At 43.8% G+C, this 21,711-nt stretch overlaps 3 protein-coding genes across 7 annotated transcripts in view; 1 reads left to right on the forward strand and 2 right to left on the reverse strand.

Moving 5' to 3' along the window:
* MYH11 (myosin heavy chain 11) overlaps positions 1-7,838 on the reverse strand; it is a 49,419-nt gene extending 41,581 nt beyond the window's left edge. For 2 of the 3 annotated variants that reach the window (XM_032447580.1, XM_032447581.1), the window contains exon 1: positions 1,302-1,643. In XM_032447580.1, the coding sequence (XP_032303471.1) occupies positions 1,302-1,643 (342 nt within the window). Of the gene's footprint in view, positions 1-1,301; positions 1,661-7,729 lie in introns of those variants that run through there. The other variant, XM_015876759.2, reaches the window with a different exon arrangement.
* A 5,011-nt stretch (positions 7,839-12,849) lies between these two features.
* CEP20 (centrosomal protein 20) lies at positions 12,850-17,019 on the reverse strand. Of its 2 annotated transcripts, XM_015876665.1 has the most exons (5): positions 16,883-17,019; positions 16,344-16,541; positions 15,840-15,924; positions 14,850-14,989; positions 12,850-13,236 (listed from the first exon to the last, which is right to left on the reverse strand). In XM_015876665.1, exons 1-5 carry the CDS (start codon positions 16,908-16,910, stop codon positions 13,160-13,162), a joined length of 528 nt encoding a protein of 175 aa, XP_015732151.1. In that variant the 5' UTR covers positions 16,911-17,019; the 3' UTR covers positions 12,850-13,159. The 2 variants fall into 2 exon arrangements, with proteins under 2 accessions (XP_015732151.1, XP_032303588.1); XM_032447697.1 differs by lacking the exons at positions 12,850-13,236; positions 14,850-14,989 and having other exon boundaries at positions 15,836-15,924.
* A 1,201-nt stretch (positions 17,020-18,220) lies between these two features.
* ABCC1 (ATP binding cassette subfamily C member 1) overlaps positions 18,221-21,711 on the forward strand; it is a 38,502-nt gene continuing 35,011 nt past the window's right edge. The window contains exon 1 of one of the 2 annotated variants that reach the window (XM_015876658.2): positions 18,221-18,707. In XM_015876658.2, the coding sequence (XP_015732144.1) occupies positions 18,660-18,707 (48 nt within the window). In that variant the 5' untranslated portion in view covers positions 18,221-18,659. The remainder of the gene's footprint in view (positions 18,708-21,711) is intronic. The other variant, XM_015876659.2, reaches the window with a different exon arrangement.

A 21,711-nucleotide genomic window follows, 5' to 3' on the forward strand; every position in this document is an offset into this window, starting at 1 on the left:
CTCGAAAGAGAAGAACAGTAAGGTCAAGTTTTTTTGTATGTGTATGATTCCAAGGCAGGCAATGTAGGCAGACAAGGCAAAGAGAGGAAAGGATCGTTTAAAGTTTGTTTTGCAAGTAGATGAGAACAAAGCCATATGTTTATAACCATACCATATGGAAGGTCCAGTTTCTTTAAGGCATCTTGATGACATGCGTTTAATACATTCCTGAAGCAAAGATCTTCAGCTTTAGCTCTATTAAGTTATGCATAACAATTAAATGTTGGGTTTTTTTTGTTTAAGTGTATATAACAATCTTTTTTTTTTTTTTCTCTTTTCTTCATTTCCTGCCTTTCAATTTAGCATTCTTCAAATTAAAGAGGCCTCTATTCCTGCTTCTAAAACCACGTTACATAAGCTCTGTGCTTTCTTTCACTCATTAGTGGTCTGTCATGCAAGTAAAATTTCCATGGATTGAATCATTTGGTTTCTTCTCTACAACATAACGTAGGGATCCTCCATGTAAAATCAAAGATAACAGCTAAATCCCATGGACATTTCCTGGCTTCTTTTATAATTCAATGACTATTGATGTAGATTATTTTAATGGCAAAACACGGTTAAGTTAACACACTTGTGTGAAATGGGAAGCAGAAAAATCTTGGCCCTGTATCACATGAATGAGGAGAGATTAGAATTTACCCAGGCTTCTCTGATCTGCAGGTTGACCCACAAGGGGGGGGGAAAAAAAGCCCTAGTAGATGCATATCTTTGAAGGATATGAGCATTCACAATTGAATTTTCAGTGAGATTTTTTGTTTTGTCAAACATAAGGTTTTACTCAAGCAGCCACCAAACCAGAACTTGTCCATTGCATTTCATTGGTAATTTGCCTCAGAAAAGACTATGTAACCTGGCTTTTCCATGTGTTCTTTTTTGAAGTTACTGTTGGGGCATATGGACTGAAAACTTGTTCAGGTTTCCATTTAAGTCATGATTTTCAAAGCAGCAGGACTGCAGTTTAACTATCAGAGGATGCACTCCAAGTCAATAACATCATTTCATAATTAGCAAACTTTGGGGAATAAATCCTTTGTGTCTTTTAATTTAGTCGAATAAAGAGGAAAAAGTAATAAGGCAGAAGAATCATGGAGAAAANTTGGCTTAGGATCTTGTTGCTGAGGAATATGTACTTGCATGGCAATGTTATACGCAAATACTGTATCCCAGAGAGCATGTGGGATCCACCTTGTTTGTGATAGGGCATGTGTTAACAGAAGCATGCAAGATAAAATCTCTTGTGCATGTTTGTCTCTACTTACATAAATTAAGCCTGAGAAGTATCTCTCCCTTAGATTGTGCAGCACTGAGGCTTCGTTGAGGCAAGTCAGCTCGGCCATGTCCTCCACTTTGGAGAACTTGGGAGGGTTCATCTTCTGGACATCATCCTTGCTCAGTGTCACTTTCTTTCCATTTTCTTGCAGTTCTACTGTCACCTCATCCCCTTTCTCTTCCTTGATACTTGCTGCTTCAAATCCATGTTTCTCTGATGGAACCCAAACCAGTTTCTTTGCTGACCAGTCAGCCTGGGCAAGTGGGTTGTTAACGAAGTTTTTGTCCACAAAGAGGAATTTCTCATCATCGCTGAGAGCTTTTTGAGACATTTTGACTCAGTAATTACCTGTGGAAGAGGCAAAATATTCTGCTTTAAAAGAGAAGTAAATGTGAAGGTTTTCCAAGCAAAACATCTTTGCTAAATCCTTGCCATGTGGTAGATCCTAAGTACTGCAAGTCCTGGGTCATATCTTGCTTTTCCACACAGATACTGTTGGGTTTCAACCTTAGAGAATCTCATTTGAATAGCTGAGTCTAAATCCTTTGTTACTGTGTCTGAAATCATGTAACTCAAAATCTTTAGGACACTAAACAAATGAGGAATCCTGAGCTAATTACCCTCAGTTTGTTTATTTTGTACAATATACTGGAGAGAAAAGTAAAACACAATTAGCACTTGTGCAATTGGACTGTCAGGACTGCAGCAATAGCACCATCTAAACAGTTTCTTCCAGCCTCATCTCTTATTCATCACAAAGTTAATTTAACTCAGATATATTCAAAAGTTACCAGTGCTGAAACAGTGTTGGGTGTGTGCTGAAACAGGAGTGGAATAATGAAGTAATTAATAGAAGAACAATTCCCAGGTTGTGTTTCAGAAAGAACAGAAACAACCTTTTTCTTGCTAAAGATCATTCCCAATTGCTCTATTACCCATTTCATTTGGAGAAGAAAAAAGATTAAGAGAAGATAAAAAGAAAAAACTTGAAAGCAAACTCAAGAAAAAATAATACCACTGCAGTCAGTAGTGCTGGTGAAGGGGAAGTAATATAGAGTTACTCTCTTTCTGTATCTCAGACAGTGAGAGCTGATCATTTATGAAGGGTTGATATTCACAACTTAAGAAAGAAGCAGAGAAAATAAAACAAGTCCTGAAGTTACATCAGTTATTAGATACCCTGAACTGTGATTCTCAGTTTGGAAGGATGATGAACTGTGTCATGCAGTTGCTCATAACATTGTGCAATTGTGCATGGATAAGTTGCTGGATGTATCTGCTCTGTAGGTGGGAGCAATGGGAGGGTTTTGGCTGTTTTGCACTGTGTTTAAGAGGGAGGAAGCAGCTTTTTTTTTTTTCCCCTGGCCATTGGAAATCAAGATGTAGCTGCAGAAGCTGGACTGATTAATGCTGGAGCATTCCTAAGTATGGGATGTACAGTACTCAATGAGAAAAGGAGTAAACAGAGGTCTTGTAGTTTGCTACAGAGTAGGAAACAAGTGGCGCTAGTCAGGAAACCTGCTGTGCAGCAGAGCAGAGAAGGCAGCTCTGGGGAGTGGAGAAGAGCATGGCTGAGAAAAACAACAGGAGACAGAGGCTGTTTCATTTCCTTATTGAGAATGAATTTAATATTTACAGTATTCAAACAAACACAAGTCTTGAGGGATTTTGGAGATCTGACTGCTACAGATGTCAGCAGTGAACCCATAAGCAGAATGATATTTGCAAAGCCCCAGCTCTGTGGTATGAGGCCAAATGGTCACCCTGTACTCTGGGAGTATCAGAGAGTGGTTTCCAAGTATTTGTCCCCAAAACCTTCCCACAGATAAACATTTTTTTGCAAGGCCGAAGTGTGTGAGAAGTCTGAGAGAGAAGTGTGGATCATGCAGAAGGTGATCTAAAGCTTAAAAACAAAGCTAGGATTCTAGAAGTGCTGAAATGAGTTAGCTGATATCCCAGTGAAATGCAGTGGAAATAGGGTGCCCTGACTCTTTAAACTCCCTTGAAAAGGCTCACAGCTTTCCTTTAAATGTTTGTATTCTAGTGACACCTAACCTGGAAAAACCCCAGCAGGAAAGTTTACCCAAATCACTCATGAGCACTCGATGTGTGTGGTGAGGTGGGTAAGTGGGAAGGAGAACCGAACAGCTTGGTTCTGTGCACCACCGCTCACCCATGTGTGGGGTTCCTTGCCCTGAGCCCCTGTGAGGAAGCTCTGTAGGATGCAGCCCTTTGCTGGCTCCCAGGGGATTCTTGGAAGAGAGCTGCAAGAGGAAACTATTTGACCTCTGTGCGGATTAAAGCAGAAAATGTTCCCTTGCTGCCAAGAGGGCTGGTAGAGCTGCACAGTTCCAATAATGGAGATGGTATTCTCTCCAGCAGAGCTTTCCAGCTGGCGTCCACAGGGTGAAGGCAGCTGGATGGAGGAACCATCCCCAGGACTGCAGAAGCAGGGCTAGGGAAGCAGCAGGAGATCCCATGGCCTCTGTTCCTGCTGCAGCAGCAGAGGCACCCTCTTGCCCCAGTAGCATTGAAGGAGATGCTGCGGAGAGGTGAGAGGCTTTTGGTTTGCCATAGACCCAGAGAAGAGAGCTGGGGAATTGCCCCAAAAAGTTGGGTTGTGATGTCCTTGGGTAAGTGCCAAGTGGCAGCACATCCATATTGAATTTGATATTGCCATCAGAAACATCTGAAAATTACACTGAACTGCAGAGCTGAGTTTCGTGGAGTCAAATCCTGCTATTTGGAGACTGTCCAAAAGTGATGATGGTGGAAACTGTCCTGACCATTCACCTCAAAAGCTCAACCAAAGATGAAACAGCCGGCCTGCTGCAAAGCATGCAACCAGTGGGATGACTCAACTGTTCTTCGCTTGTCTTGTTGCTCAGGGACCAAGGGAAGCTCTTTCCTAACTACACAGAGCTTCCTGTGAGTAAAATGTTTTGTACCTTGCATTTAAATTTCATCTTTCTGAAAATTAGGTGAGGTTGTAAGCTCTAAGATATGGAATGAACTGCAAATCTTGCGAATACGAGTTTTTATTCAGATCTAAGTCCTGTATTAGACTGTTCATAGTCATGTATGGTCCTGTGAATATTAGTTTAAACATGGTGAGAACAAACTCTCTGCAAGAAATTAGGACTATTTAGTCTGAACCATATAACTCCTATGAGAAATGAGGAAGAAACACTGACTTGACTGAAAAGATTTCAAGAATGATGACCTGGAATCTGAGGATGAAGCCTGAGTAGTTGCTGAGTCCAGTTGTAGTAACAAAGGAAATTCTGTTACAGAGTATAGATTAAGAAGCATAGTAATGAAATAAAGTTTTCTTAATAGAAGGTGCATGAGATGAGCACCACAGACTCGAGCAGATTTGTCCTAATGAGGTACTGACGCTTTCTGAATCATAACAGGCAGTAAGCCTGCAGGTCCATCTTTGATCTGTACTGTATTGCACTGGTCCAGCATGACTGATGTTGGGAGACTGGGTCAAGGAGAAAGACTGATGATTGGCTGTTAAGAACGCTCCCTGAGAAGGCAAAGCTGAGCCCTTGGCCAGCCCCTGGGTTTCATCCATAGAGCTGGCTAACAAAAAAGGAGATCGAATATTTTATCAGTGCAAACTCAGCATGAGGTTATTATCTGTTCTTTCAGGATGATAGCGCAGATCTTTAGGGCAAGAGGAAAGCCTGTTCTGCACCCAGAAGTGAGCTATCCTGAAGAAAGGAGGAGTAAAAACAGTGATAAAAAATATTACTTACATGAGGGGTTTTTTTTGCCTCAGAAATATGCCAGGTTACACCAAGAGCTGGATGAATCTGCAATGCTTGTTCAAACTCCTAACATGCACATACAAAGGGGCACACACACTTCCATAACCTATTTTCTATTCCTCCTTCTTCTGCCCTTCTGCTGATTTTCATTGTCCTTTCCCTTATAATGTCAGTGATGGAATCTGATTGCTGCTTTTACAATTAGTTTATCCTGAGTATATTATTCCAAGAACAAATTATAAATATTTCCAGGAAGTGCTCTTTCATTAAAAGGTTATTGCCTCCTGGGTCAGAGCTTATAAGGGACTGCTCTCATCCTAATGAGATGATAAAGGGCACTTCTCTCTTCCTTTGCAGGATATGAATGTCAATATAAAAGCTTATCATGGCTGCACAGGGAAGAATTATCCAAACATAAGCTCTCATAGTGGTTTCTGATGGAAGGATGTAGCCATAACCTGCTTCTTGTCTCAAAGTGTGCCTCCAGAGGTACAGTCACTTTGTGGAGGTCTTTTCAGGTTGCTTATCTTTCATTTTTCCAGTACTTGACAGAATTACCCAACTGAGCATAGCTAAGGGGAGAAATAATGAACAAATAATAATAATCCAAGGGTGAATCCTGATCAATTGATGTTCATTTTGGACTGGCTCCCCAGAGTTTAGCTTTATGACAGGCACTGCGAGGCATCCCTCCTGGCCTTCTGCATCTCCTTGGTCACTGGGGCCGTCGCTCAGATGCTCACTCTCATGACAGACAATTTTATCTGAATACAGAGTTACCGTCAGTACAAGTTTTAAAGTTACTCAACAGCAGAAGTCTGTGTTTTTAAGGGAGCATTTTCAGTAATTTCACTGGACTGGTTTTAATGCGCTGTCCATGCATTTTAATCAAATAGTCTGAAAGTGACTTGGCTTCCTATCAGGTGTGCTCACCTCCCTTAATGCAAGTTAATCCGTAACTCTGATGGGACACTTGACAGCTCTTCTGCTTCTTCAGAGAAAGTGGGAACAGAAAAGGTTATTTGTGTTATAAACTGGAGAGAGGGGAGGGGGAAAAAAGGGAAAAAAGACTTGAATTGCATTATGTGGGGATAGATTCCTTTTCATAGGGAAAATACCAGCTATTTCCAATAGCCCCAGATATCACTCTATGAAGTAAATCAGATTCTGTATCAGAGTTCCTAAATAATCCCTATGTGAACCAGGCTGCGCACAAGTTGGAAAGCTACCTCTCATTCTTTGCTTCTTCTAAAATTAACATACTAAAAGAAAAGACAACAGATTTGCAACTATTAATTCTCAGTGAGTTATAAAGAGTTTGGATCCCTGCATACATCCATGCACGCTACCATATAAGGCGATGTTCTCCTCAATACTCGCTGTTCCACAAAAATGTAATGATAACAAATTCAAAACAAATACCTTTTAGGGACTAGCATGTCAATTGCAAACGAGATAATAAAAATCATTGTTTACATCTAAGCGAATACAGCCAGAGGAGCACCATGCAGTAACAAAGTGATTACTTAGGCAACTGCTTTGCCCTCTGAGGTTTTATCATTTTGGCCTCTGTGTTAGTGGGAAATGAGAGCTTTGGGGGCTTGGGAAGCTGGACCAGGAGCTGCATCCTCCTGCAAGCTGCCTGCCAGGGCCAAACCTTGAGGGAAAGAGGTGGGCTTCCCTTCACACAGTTGTGTTTTAGGAAGGGTTTCACTGAAAGCTACATATTGGATAATAATGGAAAACTTCTGATTTTCCTTATATTTAAAGTATCTCAAATTGCTTCTTCCTTATAAACACATGCACACATCTCCCATATCAATACATATATATGTGTTTATATATATGCATATGCACACATATATTTATGTGAAAGCCAGATAACTTCTCGGATGACATTGAAGCCACTTTCTCTACTGCCATCTACTGTCTTCCTAACTTACTGGCAGTATGTATTGAAATTAAAAGTTTGTTTCTTTATTATCCCTTTAAATAAAAAGAAAAAAGAAAAAAAGGCTTGGAAAGTTACATTTGAAATTAATTAAATTATTCTATCAGAGAAGCTTCACTTCCAGTTGATTTCCAGAATATTAAAAATGCAATAGCAAGGTTCTTCTGTAAAAATGATTTGATTTCCTCTCCTAATCTTTAAGTGTTTTTTTTGTTTAAAGGACCAGCTGACAGGTGAATGATACTATCTGCTTACATGTTCATTGAGCAGCTTAGGAATTGCACTGCAAAATCTGGTGGGTGTCTTCCATATCCAGTGCCCCACTGCAGCGTGACAAGGTGCAAGGTTGCACCTTGCTGTGGGCTCAGTGCAGTCAGTGCTCAGTTTGGCAGTGGCAGTGTTGTAAATAACCAAGGACCAAGCTTGGTCTGTGCATGCTTACAAATGGTCATTGCTCTATCATATTTTAAGCAGAATGCAATTTAGCAGCACACAACTCAGGAGAAGCCATTTGAGCATAGGTAGGTTTCCTGTTTCTGCTTTGTGTGCTACCTGCAGGGTCATTCACTGCAAGCTGTTGTAAAGTAGCACAGTGCTCAGCTCACCACCCCGCTCCATCCCAGCGTGGTGGCACCCAGCCCCGACCCAGCAGGGTGTTCTGCCCCCTCCTCCCCTTATCCCCATACTCACAGTTGTCCAAGTAGGGCAGCAGGGAGGGAACTGGAGAGTCAGGAACCTGTACAGCCACCAGCCGGGACAGTCCGAGTCCTTGCAGGCTTCACTGCCTCCCTATATAGAGGAGGAGAATCTTGTCAGTGGGGAGGGGCCCTGCAAACCACGTCCTGCTGGAAAATCCTCCCAGTACCTGGGTTAAAACACCCCATCTCAGAAAAGGAGCTCATTGCCAACAGGGCCCAGCCCTGGACCACTGCCCTTGCCCCCAGCTGCCCTTCAGCAGAGCAAACTGGGTCTGAAATCCCTTGCTTTTGGGAAGGCCTCAAGGGGTGCCCTCAGGTTCAGAGCTTTTGCTTGTTCCTGGAGGTGCAACTCTTTGGCCAAACAAATGGACCTTTTAACTCCTTCCTGCCTTGGCAGCATCCTCACCTCTCTGCCCTGCAGAGGGTAAAGGACAGAATCTGGTCCTGTGGGGCACAGGGAGCTTCCACCCACCTCAGTGCCTTTTCTTGGAGCTGGGATAAGTTCTGGGTGGAGGGGCTGCTTAGTGTGTGTGGGGTGTTCCTGATGTGGCAAGGGGCAGCAGGGTGTTGGTGGCTCTGGGGTCTCCACGTGTTTGCATGACACTGGGCTCCAGGGGCTGGTGTCAGCCTCCCTTGCCGCTGGGGTATACAAGGGATGTTTCCCAGTTTCCCAGCAGATTTGCCAAAGTTTCTCTTGCCAGCTAACATGCAGCAAAGTTTCCAAGAAAGCACCGTAAATACATTTTCATATATAAGAAATACCTCCCTCTGTCCATAAATGGAAGAAGAGAAGTGATAAATAGCTGAGGGGGAACAGCCGTGGGGATGTGGTGGAAAGAGTGGGCAGCAGCACTGAGTGCGGGGGGAGAGGAGGACAGGGAGTGTGAAACCAGCCCTGGAGCTGGGGAGGGATCTGCTCCTCGTCAAACCTCCCTCACAGCACTGAAGCTTTCAGTCCCTGGCTGTCCCCCCTCCTCCTGCCATGAGTAGCCAACAGCCTTGTGCAGAGAGACCTGGGGATGGAGACATCCCAAAAAGGGAAAGCTAGGATCCTCTAGGAATTCCCATCAACATGCCAAACACAAAATACCGAAACATCCCCCTCTCAGCAACAGACTAAATATGGTGTATACCCAAAGGATCAGAGCATGGTCCTGGCTGAAATAATTTCTCTTGACATCAACAATCGTGTCTAAAAAAATATGCTCTGCTGGGGAAAATGGATGAGACTTATATTGGTCTTGGCACCCTAAGAAAATACCTATGTGGGGAGGCTGGGCTGAAAACCTACAGTGTAAGCACCAGTGCCTGCAGGTGTGATGGACCATCTGGACCATCAGACCCTCTTTCCAGCACTGGACAGTGATGAGCAAATCTGGGCAAATGGGAGAGAGTGGAAGAGTATCAGAGCTTCTTCCCCATCACGCTGCAGAAATTCTGGCTATATTATAAGAAGATGGTGAAGACTCCATCTGCTCATCCAGTTACATGGCTCCAGACTTTGCATAAAAGCAAAGGGTCTGTCTCAGGAGGTGGGGGCTGCACTGCACTGCAGTCCAGCAGAGCCCTGTCCAGATGAGACTTGTGTGTGCATGGCTGGGTTGGAATGAAGCAGGGGGAAATGATACCCTGATGTCAGTCAAGGAAGCTCACCCTTGTTAGCAGAAAGCTCCTCACTGTGAATTTACCCTATTCATTCTGCAGTTTCTCTGTTGCAAGCATAGCTTTTAATCAGGAATGTAATGAAGAGAAAATACTGAAATGCAAGGGGATCCTCTGAAAAGCACGATCTTTTTGGCATTCATCACAGTTATCCTAAGAAGCTTCTTGTAAACCTACCCAGCTGTTTCACAAAACCAGATGCATTTTAATAGTAGCTTAAAAAGGAGTGGAAATTATTCCTGCTGGTTTGCAAACCACTGCATGTGCACATGCAGGCTTGGTGCCCAAGTAGTGTGTTTAAAGAGGCAGCAGTGGAGGGTGATATATGATGTGACATTAAACCGAGCTGGAAAGTTTAAAACAATATTCCTGCTGTGCCTGAAACAGTTGCACTTTTGAGCTGTGTGGGGTAGGAAGTGATAAGTGTAAGCCTGGTTCCAACCCTCTTTTACAAGTCTGTGTAGAATACACTCTAATAAAATAGCCTGGTTGGAGCTTCCCTGGTGCTGTGGTACTTCTTAAACTGAAGGTGCATCAGGCGGGATGCTGCGGAGTCCCAGTGGACAGTGTTATTGTTACAACAAAACAAGCTTTCTTTATCTGCTTTCAAAAGATAACGATTTTTTTACTTTTCTAGAAATAATAGAGCTCATCTTTAACCTGTCTCCTGAATCTCCACAGTAAATGTTGTACTTGGAAAAAAAGAGGGCTTCAGAGGGAAATAAATGGGCTTTCAGCTGCCGCACCATGTGTAACCTGAATCCCAGAGAGGAGAAAAACATCATGGTGATAGGTCAGGTTCTTAAATAACGCGTGTCAGGCAAGCAAATTGTTGAGTAATGATTTTACTTCAAAATCAGCTGTATTTCTCTAAGCTGGAGTGCAGTGGGAACCAGAGAGTAGTGCTTTTGCAACAGGAGAGGCAGTCTGCATCCAAACCAGAACAGTTAATGACACAAGGAGTCTGACAGCAAAAGAGTCAGGAACTGCTCAGGGGTAAATGTGCTAAATGCTGGACTCAGGTCAAGTGAAGTGTGTGAGGCTGAGAGGTCAGTTCTTCATCAGCTGCTGCTGAAAGGGCATCTTTTCAAGGGTGAGCAAATATTTTTTTGTTTTTTTCATCCTAAATGTAATCACCAACTGCTAATTACTCCTCCGGAAAGCCAATCTAACACAAAAATTCAGCTGGATACAGAGTGTGCTCAGGAAGGAAAGTGCAACTGAATCCTTGGGGCTTGTTGATAAAATGTACAAAAAAAGTTCCACCGTGCACGACAGAAACTAATCCCTCCGAAACAGCCCCGTGGAGCTCACACAGAGCTGCTCTGCATTTATGGGAGAGCAAAAAATGGGTTTTAAAGAATCTTTTTGAAACTCGTGGGTCAAATTCTTCCAAAGTGCTTTCCAGATCTGATATCCACACCAAACCACGCCGGCTCCTTGTCACCTCCACTTCTGATACCACACTCAGACGAAGAACAGCCTCTTTTGATGTAACCTCGTGCGTAACAGTCTCACTTACATTGTTCTAACTGATAAAATTCAGAAATGCATTCTGCTCACAAAACATGTGGCACTTGTAGATCCTTGTATCTTTTTCTCATTTTCTGGTATCGGTAGGAAGAATAAGGGCAGTTACTGCAGGATGTTTCAGTCTCTAATTCAGCAAGACAGAACTTCTTAAGTTTGAGAAAATATTGGTTTGCTCACCTAGAAGGAAATTTCATCTAAAATCTGAGGCTGCAACTGAAGGACTGTGAATTACTTTCATTTAAATACTGCCCTAGATTAGTTGAAACTTCTTAGGAATGTTTTTTTTCAAGTGCATCCGTTTTGTACAGAATTTGCACCTCCTCTTCTTAAGCAAGTGAAGGCAGCCCAGCACTCATAGAACTCACTGCATGTCCACACCTTGAAAGATGCCCTCATATTCCAGGTCCTCTCAGGACAACTGATAGACATTAATAATTAGGCCAGCATATTTTCATAGACATGTTTCAAAGCTTCATTATACAAATAAATGCCATGGAAAATACACTTTAATTTGGTTTTAATTTGCTAGTATAATGATTGTGCTTTAAAATAAGATTATTCCAAAACTCCAGATCTGTAATGTGAGGATATAAAGACAATTAGGTGAAATGCATGTTGCACAACAGAGCAGACACACCAACTCCGGCTCCTGTTCCAGCGCAGCATCTTGACAATGGACAGAAGCTGCAGTTCCCAAAGAAAATGATTTTCTGTTTTCTGTTTTAAACAAAATTATACTCTGATTTCTGATATATACCTTTACCTCAAAGCTTACTGTAGCACACCCTTGTAGCTACCTCTGCTTTCATGGCAGTGGAGACAAAAAGTATGCTGAGCTGTGTTACTGGGGAAGGCCAAGGACCAAACTTCCCCTTATCTTTTTTCACAAGAACAAAAATTGTATTTAATTTCAGCAGCTAAAATTCCAGGCAGCTCCATGGCACCTGAGCAGCTTCTGTATGATCTATGACGGGAAGATAGAAAGCAGACACGATGGCTTTGGTTACCCTGGAAGATTTGCATAGCATAGAAGGTTGTGGCTTCTGTTTTCCAGCAGAGCCTTTTCCTTGCCCTTGAAAAGACAATTCAGATTCTAAATACACATAATAGTTCGACCCACTGGGTTATGAGAAAAATAAAAATAGGTTCTGGACAAACACTTAGCCTCTGGAAAACCAAAGTTCAAAATTCAGGACTTTCTGTATTTTGAGCACTCATATCCATGATCTTTAGAAGTTCATTTCTGCAAATTTTCAGAGGCACTTCCAGCTTATTCAAAAATGAAAGTCATCTGTAAATAACTCAAGGACTGTTTCTCTGCTGTACTATTAGGCAGAGAAATGGAGAGAGAGAACAGTGATTTGCACTGTCATGGCAGGAAAGAACCCCGGTAACAAGGCAGCTTCCCATGACAGGTAGGTTTTATATAGATGGCTCTTCATCTAAGCAGTTGAATGTGCTGGTGGTGGTAACACCAAACATTTACTGTGACATTTATTTAACAGTTACACAAAACAACTCTCAGTACCACTGCAAACATTAACATGCATGAATTTGTTAAAAAGAAAAAAATAGCCTTTAGTTTCATGTCATTTGGGAAAAAAACAGAAGTTCCTCCCCTGTCCCATATCCTCAGCATTACACTGTACAATTTATAGCAACTCCAGATGGAAAAGACTTACCCTCGTTTGTTTGCTGGCATAGAGATAAATATAGTCCTTGTTTCCAGAGAATTAAAAACAACTGCAATTTTCTTTTCAAATTGATTTTCCCATACTTATCTAGGAGCAGCAGGTGCTTGTTCTTAAAGGAAAATCATTCCAAAATTATTTCAAATACCCAACACAATAAAACTGACAAAAAAATATTCAGACACCAGAAAAGGCACACGAAGACATAAAAAGACAAGAGCAGAAATTATAAATATCTAGTAAACTTTTATTTTAAAATATAAAAGAAATATTTTTGGGACCTAATTCTAGACGCAGGCTTGACTAATCTGATTTTATGTACAGTTTTCCTTCTATCTTCTGGAGGAAGAACGCCTGTTTGCTAACAGTTTGTCACTGGCAGGAATAATGACTCAGTCTTCCTGTCTCATGGGGAGCTCCAACAAACAGAAATGATCCCACTGGACACAGTGGAGAAATTTACATAACGAAGAATTACATAAATTACTCTCCAAGAGCTTTACAGGATAAGTGAACATATAAAAGACACCATCATGTCATCTCTTTATACTCTGTAGAACAAGAGGCTCTTCAATGCTTGTGCCAGCCATCCTTCCTGGTTCTGGAATTCTATCTAAAAATGAAACATAGACATAAATGTTTTCACACACTTGGAAAGCCAAAGATGCAACCGTTATTAAGAGCTTTGATATGGAACACCATCATAGCAAACTCAGACAATTTTACAAACATGTTCTTTCAGCCAACCACATTACCAAAGATAGGATCTCAGATTGCTTCAACCCACCTCTACAAAGTCAGTTAACAGGAACATCTGACTGCAACTTCTATTGAGATCCCCGTTCCCTGTACCAGCTTATTTGAATATTCACTCAACAACATAAGCAAGAAAGGCAATTTCTAATAGTGAAAGCAAGATAGAAGTTAAATATGAGACTGAATGTTGAACATATGAATGGACTTGATTTGATAGTGCATACCCTAATCAAAATAGCCAGGTTGTATTTTAAAACCACTGCCTGTAGGTCTCCATGGGTATATTCCATAAACTCATACAGAAAGGAACAACTTCCAACTCTGCTTTCATATTTTTGTTTAGTTCAAAGAGTAACATGTTGTCATGTCTTACAATGAATCCTGAGGCTTGTAACTAACTCTAAGCAAATAAATCCCTATGTGATATATTACATTGGGATTAGCAGGGCAAGGTGACTGTGCAGACTCAGTTTCAGAACTGGGACAATTATTCACATATTTAAAAAAACAAAAACAAGCACTTGTTTAATAATGACATTTTTAAAAGATATGAATTTCTGATAAGAACCTTCTAACAAAAAAGATAAGTTATAGCAGCTTTGGTACCACATTTTATGTCTTCAGCCCCCTCTACTGGCAGAAGAGCAACGACATCGTCTTCATCAAATACTAAGAAAAGGTGCTTACTCTGTACTTCCTTATACTTCTTAGAAACTGTAATAACGTCTTAGACCTCAGATTTATTCAAATTTCTGGATACAATAGGAACAGGTGGCAGTGCTATGATGGGAAAACAATTTGTTGGGTCCACATTTAGATGAGTTTTCAGCTTTTCACAGTCCAAAAGAATTGAAAGAATAAAGCTAAACAATTTGGGTTTTTTTTTGCTTCCCTTTAGTATAACAGATAGCTACAGCTACCGCATGGTAACAAGAGCTTCACAGTAACTTTTACACTGCAAAAAAATTCTACACATTTTGCTATCCCTGCTTTTCAAAACTGCCTGCTTTCTAAATAAAATATCCATTCCAGTAAAATATCCATCATCTTTCCGCTGGGCAACCAGATTTGTATGCAGTACATTAACATACCAACAGAAGAGAAGCAGACCTAAGAAGCTGTGTCAGTTGGACACTTATTTAAGTAAAGGAACATAGAGGTAGTTTTAGAAATCAGAAGTTAGATTTTGTAGGGCTATTCTTAAATGAATATATGAGCAAGAGGGATGGTCAGGTCACATGGTTTAATGGTATTCTGACATATAAACAATGTCCTACATGGTTTAATGGTATTCTGATGTATAAACAATGTCCTACTGCAGAAATTTCTCTATAGAAAAGGTTTCCTTGCACAGAGAAGGAAGTACCCTGTGCGCACTCACGTGTTTACACAGTTATCAGCAAACCCAGCTCATAGAAAATGAAGTCACAAATAAAGCTCCTGTGAAGATGACCCTATACTCACACCCACCTTTCTGATTCCTCTCAGTAGATGGTTTGGCAAAGTTCTGCCTTGGATAACTCAGCAACGACACCTTTGGATGAGTACTCTGGGTACTTTCTTCATTACCACGATGTAAGAAATGCGATATAATTCCATATAAGAGGGGTCTGCTCAAGGCAAAAATCACAAAAGCCGTCTATGAGATATATTAACTACTGAGCATTTGAAAAAAATAACCGAACAGCTTCTCCTCAGAAGTTCTTACATCCTAATGTTCACTTCTAAAGAACATTCAGATATCTTCAGAGTAGCTATTTAAAATTCATTATGCTAAATGCAATTATATAAATAAGCACAGGCACAAGCCACCCCTCAAGACCACCCCCTCCCCATAGCTTGCACTAAGGGACGTTCTCAGCTGAACTCCAGATCACTTGCAAGCAAAGAATCAGGGCATACCAAGAACAGGTACGGAGCCATGTTGTCATGCAAATTAAACATGTGATCAGTGGGCTATTGGCTTGAGCACCACCACGTATCCCAAAATACATTTATTACTAAGCATGAGACAGATTGTGTGGGCCCAAGATATAGGGCATCACCAAACATGTCTAAACCTGCTTCTGTACCCTAACAAACCCAGTTGCATCAGAACACTGTGAATTTATATCTTATCTCACAGCGCAATAATCTTTTTACAGCTTTGCGTATCAAATCAATAATGTGTAAAGAACAGGTTTTCTTCTGACTGAAAAGACTGAGGTGGTATGAGGCTCAGCCACACAATTACAACAGCTAGTGAGCATATTCTATAGCGTTCACAGAACTTAATGCTACTTTTGAGGATGTTTGAAAACAGCCCCATGCTTGACACTGTGCGCTTGAACACAGCATGGTTAGAGCAGCTGTGTGATCCAGTCATACTGAGCTGGTGACTGAACATTTCTATGTGATTTATACAATCACTGTGGAGACACACGTGCAGGGTACATCGTGTGTTCCCAAATCAATCCTTACACTGATTTCCCATTCGCATCTTCAACGATGTTCAGCTCCTTGACCAGAAACTGTCTATCCAAGGGCACTTCAGGCTGGCCAGCTTCTGGAAAACAGATCATACAGCAAATGTCATTACCTACCACATCTAAGGACAATTACAGACCTTAACAACTTTAGATATAAATTAGAGCTACCAGTTAAATGCTGTAGCTCTCAAGTCATGCAAGGTGTTTTGGCTTTGTAGGCTGCTGGCAAACTGTTTTGCTCTTCCATCATCTGATCCGTCAATGTAAACTCTATTTACCTCAAGGATAAGCAACTGAGAACACATTTTCTTAAAAACTAATGGTATAATTTGGTGTTACGCTGCAAATAACACAGCAAAGGTTGTTTGTATCCTGTTTGTTTCCAGGGTTAGCCAAGATCACACAGCCTGTTCCCACCTGATTGCATGGCTTCAGTTACCCAGCCAGGCGGTGGATAGTAATGACAGCAGCGATGACACCACGCACAGCCCAGTACCTGCAGTGAGCACAGACGCCGCGTATTTGTACTTGTTGAACTCCAGGTATTCCCGGATCAGCTCATTGATCAGCAGGTTCTCATCAGACAGCGGTGGCCGCGGTTCGCTTTGGTCATCCAACGCGTTGAACACCTCAGCTCTGATCCTGGCTCTTATCTGCCCCAGGGCTCCTCTTTTTTCCAGCGTGTCCTTTAAAACTGTCACCATAAAAACTCAGTTAATATAAACCCAAAAGCGCTGGAGCAGCATTCACCCCCCTGCAATACAAACACCATTCCCGGATACTCGTGATGAAATTAAGAAAACCACACCCGTGTACGGATCGCTGTGTGACAACACTGTTAGATACAGATCGGTATTGCCTACAGGTGTGGGCGTTGAAGAAACATGGGGGATGCTTCAAATGCTTTTCAATGAGCAACAAACGGCTCCGCCACTCCCCAAGGCGAGCAGCCAGCAGCCTGCAGCCCCGTTAAGGCTCGGAGCGACCCTTGTCTGCCCTGCCGTCCCTCCCGCAGCCCCTCAGCGCTCCATCCACCTGCTTTCAGCTCCGCGATCGTCGCCATCTCACAACAACCACCGCCCTGACCCGGATGCGGCCAACGGCCCCCAGCGGGCGGGCACCGCGCAGGCTCTGAGGCGCTGACTGGGCGGGCTGAGGGCGGGCCGGTGTGACGGGAGCCGCTCCTAGCGCTTGTGGTCCCTTGTGCTGCCGGGATGTCCGCTGGGAAGGGCAGGCAGGGGTAAATAGCGAGCAGGGTAATAGCAGGCAGCACATGTGTGTGCGGAATTACTCTCACATTGGTGTCCTGTGTGCGCCTGCTGACTGCTCAGCGAGCGGAGGCTGAGGAAGGGCGCTCTGGTATTGCTGTAGTGCTCTCCCCTCTAATTTCAAAGAGTATTTATTAGTGTGCTAAGAGAGTCCATCCATAGAGAGTTTTGCTCGAGGTCTCTCAAAAATGAACGTTCCACAGACCAAAAACGAGATTCTGTTTAGAAGGACCCGCCTGTAACACTGCCGGGGCTGTGTGGGGCTGTGGTGGCTCCGGGGCAGGTTTGGTGCCTCGCCGTGCTCTGAGGAGCTGACTGTTGGCTCTGTGGATGATGAACCATTTCCCAAATCAGTTCAAATCTTTGCTGTTGATTTTTGTTGGAGTTTCTAATAGAGGTGGAACCAACTGGAAGAGAAATAACTTGTGTTGTCGTGCACAGAGGATGAGTAGAAATCTTACAGATTGTGTTATCTATTTGGCAGTATTTCTCCTGGCTTCTCTTATCAAGTACTACAAAAAAATTCTTCCATCTTATCAAGTGGAACTGGTGACTTTTATTGATTGTGAGAGCTATTAACTTTATAAGCACTGCAGATTAAACTGGAGGAAAGGCAGCGCTGACAGGCTCGGGGCAGCAGGAGATATGTCAGCTATTTCCACAGGTGCTGTAGTGAGCATCAAGGCACCAAAACCCACCCGTGCACCCAGCAGGGCTTTAAGATGAATGTAGTGTACAAAACAGGGCAGAAACCCTTAATAAAAATAAATCTGAGGAATCAACATGAAGGCAGCGCTGTGGATATTTTAACAAGGTGCAGCTTAGGGTGTAAAAGAACATTGTAAAGCGGCGTTCTGTCTCTAACTTCGATGGCTGCTCTGCAGGTTGAACTGATGCACTGAAATGCGGAGCGAGAGACCATCGATTTGCACCGCGGGGCGGCGGGTGGCTTCACTAGTAGCGTATTTTAGTGCGAACTGCGGGTGGAGCCGTTTTGGTGAAGCTGTTTTGGTTCAGTTTCAGTTCCCGCTAGCAACAATTAGAAGTGGCTCAGGGTTTTGAAACCAGTCGAACTGGTTCACGTTGGGAAGTCAAACGCTTGAAAACGAGACGAGGTTTTGCTGCGGCTTTTCCCCGGTCGGTGCCGGGGCTCCCGAGGGGCAGCGCGGATCCCGGGGCGGTTGGACCCCGCGGGCAGCGCGTGTTCGGTGCCGCGGGAGCCGGGGCGGCAGTTGCGACCCGCAGGTGAGCGGCAGGAGCCGAAGCTGTGCCGGTATCGCCGAGCGGGAGCCGAGCCCGTTCCTACTCTGACCCCCCCCAGCCCCGGAGCGGCCCCGCGTGGCACACACGGCCCGGCAATACACACCGCCTGCCCCCGCCTACACCGAGGCGTGGCCGCGCGGCGCCGTCGGGGCCCGCATCCCCGTGACCGCGGAGCCAATCAGGGCCCTGCGCCGGCGCCGTCGGCCGCCGCCGCCCGGGCACGGTATAGAGGTGCGGAGTGGGAAGCGCAGCGCTGCCGCGGCGGGTCGGCTCGACGCCACATGGGGATCGAAAGCCTGTGCGGTGCGGACGGCTCCGAGCCCTTCTGGGTGAGTGAGGGCGGGATGGAGCCGCGGAGCATGAGGGTGGTCTCCGGTGGGCGGTTCGTGCGGGGGGAACCGAGGAGCGAGCTGCGGCCTGAGGACGGGAAGCGAGATGAGCCGAGCTCCTTGTGCGTGGAGCAACAATAACAGCGGGCGGCTGCTGGCGGCACGGAACGGCGGCGTGCTGCCCTGGGGGGAGGCCGAGGACGCTCTTGCTGCAGGGCAGCGGTTGTGTCACGTTTGTGTAGCACTGTTTTGGGTCGTCTGTAATGATCAGCGCTGAGTGCGACTGAGGGATGTGCAGCCTTGTGGTCCGAGGAGGCTCCCGAGTGCCGGGGCAGCGGGGGGGGGGAAAGCCTTGTGCGGGGCGGAGCTGGAGGATGGGGGAGGTTTTGGGTCGTTGTTTGAGGTGATGCCGGGATGCGAAGAAAACACGTGGCTGTTGTCGGGCTGTTAAAAGAACTTGCGGCTGTTGGTCGGATGTTTGCAGATAGTTGTGAGCTAATGAGCTGCATTCACCAGCTCAGGAGAGATGAGATCATGTCATCAGATACCGTTGTGCCACTTATCTCAAGAACCGTTAAAATATTACTTAGCAAACACTATAAAAGCCATTAGCACTTGGAGGTGTTTGCCTTTTACCAGCGGATCGAAAACAACCCATTCTTATATTGCTGATATTAATATCTTTTTCCAGTTGATTTTTCAGGTTTCTCAAAACTGACCCTTGAGCTCCCATCAGCTGTTCTGGTTCTGGTGTCTGTTTTCCTGAGATCCAGGCCTTTGTACAGGAAAGATTTTAGATGCCGCGTGTTTCAGACTTCGATTTATGGAAGAACTTATTTGAGATTTATGAATAACTGTGGAGCTGAACCATCAGGTGGCTGCAGGAACTGGGCTGCCATGCTTGCAACAGCTCATTTGCGTGGCTTTCTGATGACAGCGTCTCTTACGTAAACAGGCTTTTTGGTGTGTAATGTGGTTATTTATGAAGTTCTTGGCACGTTGTAAATCTGTTTTTTTTCACTCTCTGCCCTGGTTCCCAAAATGCAGGCAGTTTGGTGATTTGTCATCCTGCTCCGAGCCACGTGGCGCTGGCCTTTCATTTCATGAGTAAAAGTTCCTCTGGGTGTGGCTGCTTGGTCTCTGGATTCTTCTAATCCTTCAGAACAATTATGAGTTCTCACTGATGCAAGATGTGTCTGGCAAAGTATTCTCCTTTATAGAACTTGTCCTGTCTATCCGCCTTGTTCTGTTGTTTGCTGTGTTGGGAAAGGTAGAAATGCTGCTATTGGCGGCTTTGGATACTCGGGGTGTATTTTATGGTATTTCTATAGCAGCAACAGTTATTTGAAGCCAAAATTGTAATGGCTTTCCACAAAATGCCTGCGTGTAAGCTGTGTTTATTGGCCTTCCAGATACCACTTGTGTGCGTGCTATGGACTGTCCTGTCTTGTGGAGTGTGTGCTTCCTGTTCCCAGCACTGCTTTGCACTTAGGATACGGGTGACTGGTGTCTTTGCATTCTTGTGGTCAGCTGTGGTCACATCAGATGTCCTGGTGCTGGCAAACCCCGCTGCTATCAGTGAGGAGATGTGCTTCCTTTCATGCCTGGTGTTGAACTTGGGACAACTCAGTTTGAAATTGCAGAGGAAGCTTCATAGGCTGGAAGGACCCAATGCACCTTTAGAAACTGTGTGCTAATCTTCTTAAACCTTGCTGCCCGGGATTTTTCTTGTTTGTACACTCAAGGAATGTTATTGTTGAAAATCCTTGTTTGAGAATTAAACAGATGGATTTTATTTAATACCCGCTGTGAAAACAAAGCGGCCCCGTTTGCATCTTCTTCAGTGCTTTGCTTCCTCTCCCTGTTGAACCTCTAGTGCCCAGCGTGAGAACTTCCAGCCCAATCAGTGGAACAAGCACAACTTGTATGTGGAACTTCACTGTTTCTTGTCATTCTTTGAATCACAGTTCCTTCTTGGAAGGGTGCTTTCTCATCCTTGTGTCATCATAGAGTATCTCACTGATTGTTTCATCCATAACATCAGGTTGTAGCTGTGTAAGATACTGATAACACTAAGAGATTTTGCTTTTATTTTTAAGTGAAAACTTGTGGGTTGGGGGAAACATTCAGAGGAACCTGCATTTCAATGTATTGTCTGTTTAATAGGAAAAGTAGGCTGTGGTCTGGAGTGCTGAGATCGCTGTGCCTTGAATGTCACAGGAATGGGAATGCAGTGTGTGCTGTGAAAAAGAACTGTGAGATACGGAAGAGCAAACTCAAGCAGTTCCGTACAGTCCCTCTCCAGCTGCTCTGCCAGCCTTTATGTGCAGACTGTTATTCATTAGAAGATGTTTGTCAGTCAAGTAGAATCTGAAATGTTGGGGTTTTTGCTTCTACCTGCAGGTAATTTTATTGAAAGCGAGTTTTGAAGGAAGAACAGCGTTTTGTGGAAGGGATGTTTGATGATCTGAGTTGTGTGGCTCATGCTGTCATGTATTAGCTAAGTGCTAAATCAGTACATCTCTTGAGTACCAAAGCTTTTTGCACTGTAGATGCCTTCAGTGCATTTCCTGAAGCGTAACATAACCTAGGAAATAACTGCGCAGATAAGATCGTTACTTTGTAATGTATCAGTAACACATTTTTATAAGCAGCGATAGCTCACAGTAACAGCAGGAGTGTGCCATGGGAGGGTGCTGGTGTGGATATCAATGTGAGATGGCTGCATTCAAGCTGTCACGTAAAGTTGGGCAGGTCGGCAGAGATAGCTTGGGGAGCCTGGGTGCAGGTGTGTGTCTGCGGTTCATACTTAACAGGCTTCATTTGCTTTTAATTTTTGTGTTTGTTTTCTTCTTCCAGGCTTAGCTGAGTGGGAGGTCGCTGATATCTTAGTGGTAAACAAAAGGCACAGAAGAATAAGGAAGTTAAATACATATAATAGCATAAAGCGGCGCGATAGATGCATATCACACACACAAGTCTAAGTTATTCACAAAGACAATTG

The sequence above is a fragment of the Coturnix japonica genome, chromosome 14, assembly GCF_001577835.2.
Source record: "Coturnix japonica isolate 7356 chromosome 14, Coturnix japonica 2.1, whole genome shotgun sequence".
Classification (NCBI taxonomy): Eukaryota; Metazoa; Chordata; class Aves; order Galliformes; family Phasianidae; genus Coturnix; species Coturnix japonica.

Coding starts and splice junctions, on each gene's coding strand:
- CEP20 (XM_015876665.1), bottom strand. CDS start 16,910: ATGGCGACGATCGCGGAGCTGAAAGCAG. Junction 15,925..16,343: donor GGCGTCTGTGCTCACTGCAG/GTACTGGGCTGT, acceptor TCTGTTTTCCAG/AAGCTGGCCAGCCTGAAGTG. Junction 14,990..15,839: donor GATGCGAATGGGAAATCAGT/GTAAGGATTGAT, acceptor TGCCTTGAGCAG/ACCCCTCTTATATGGAATTA.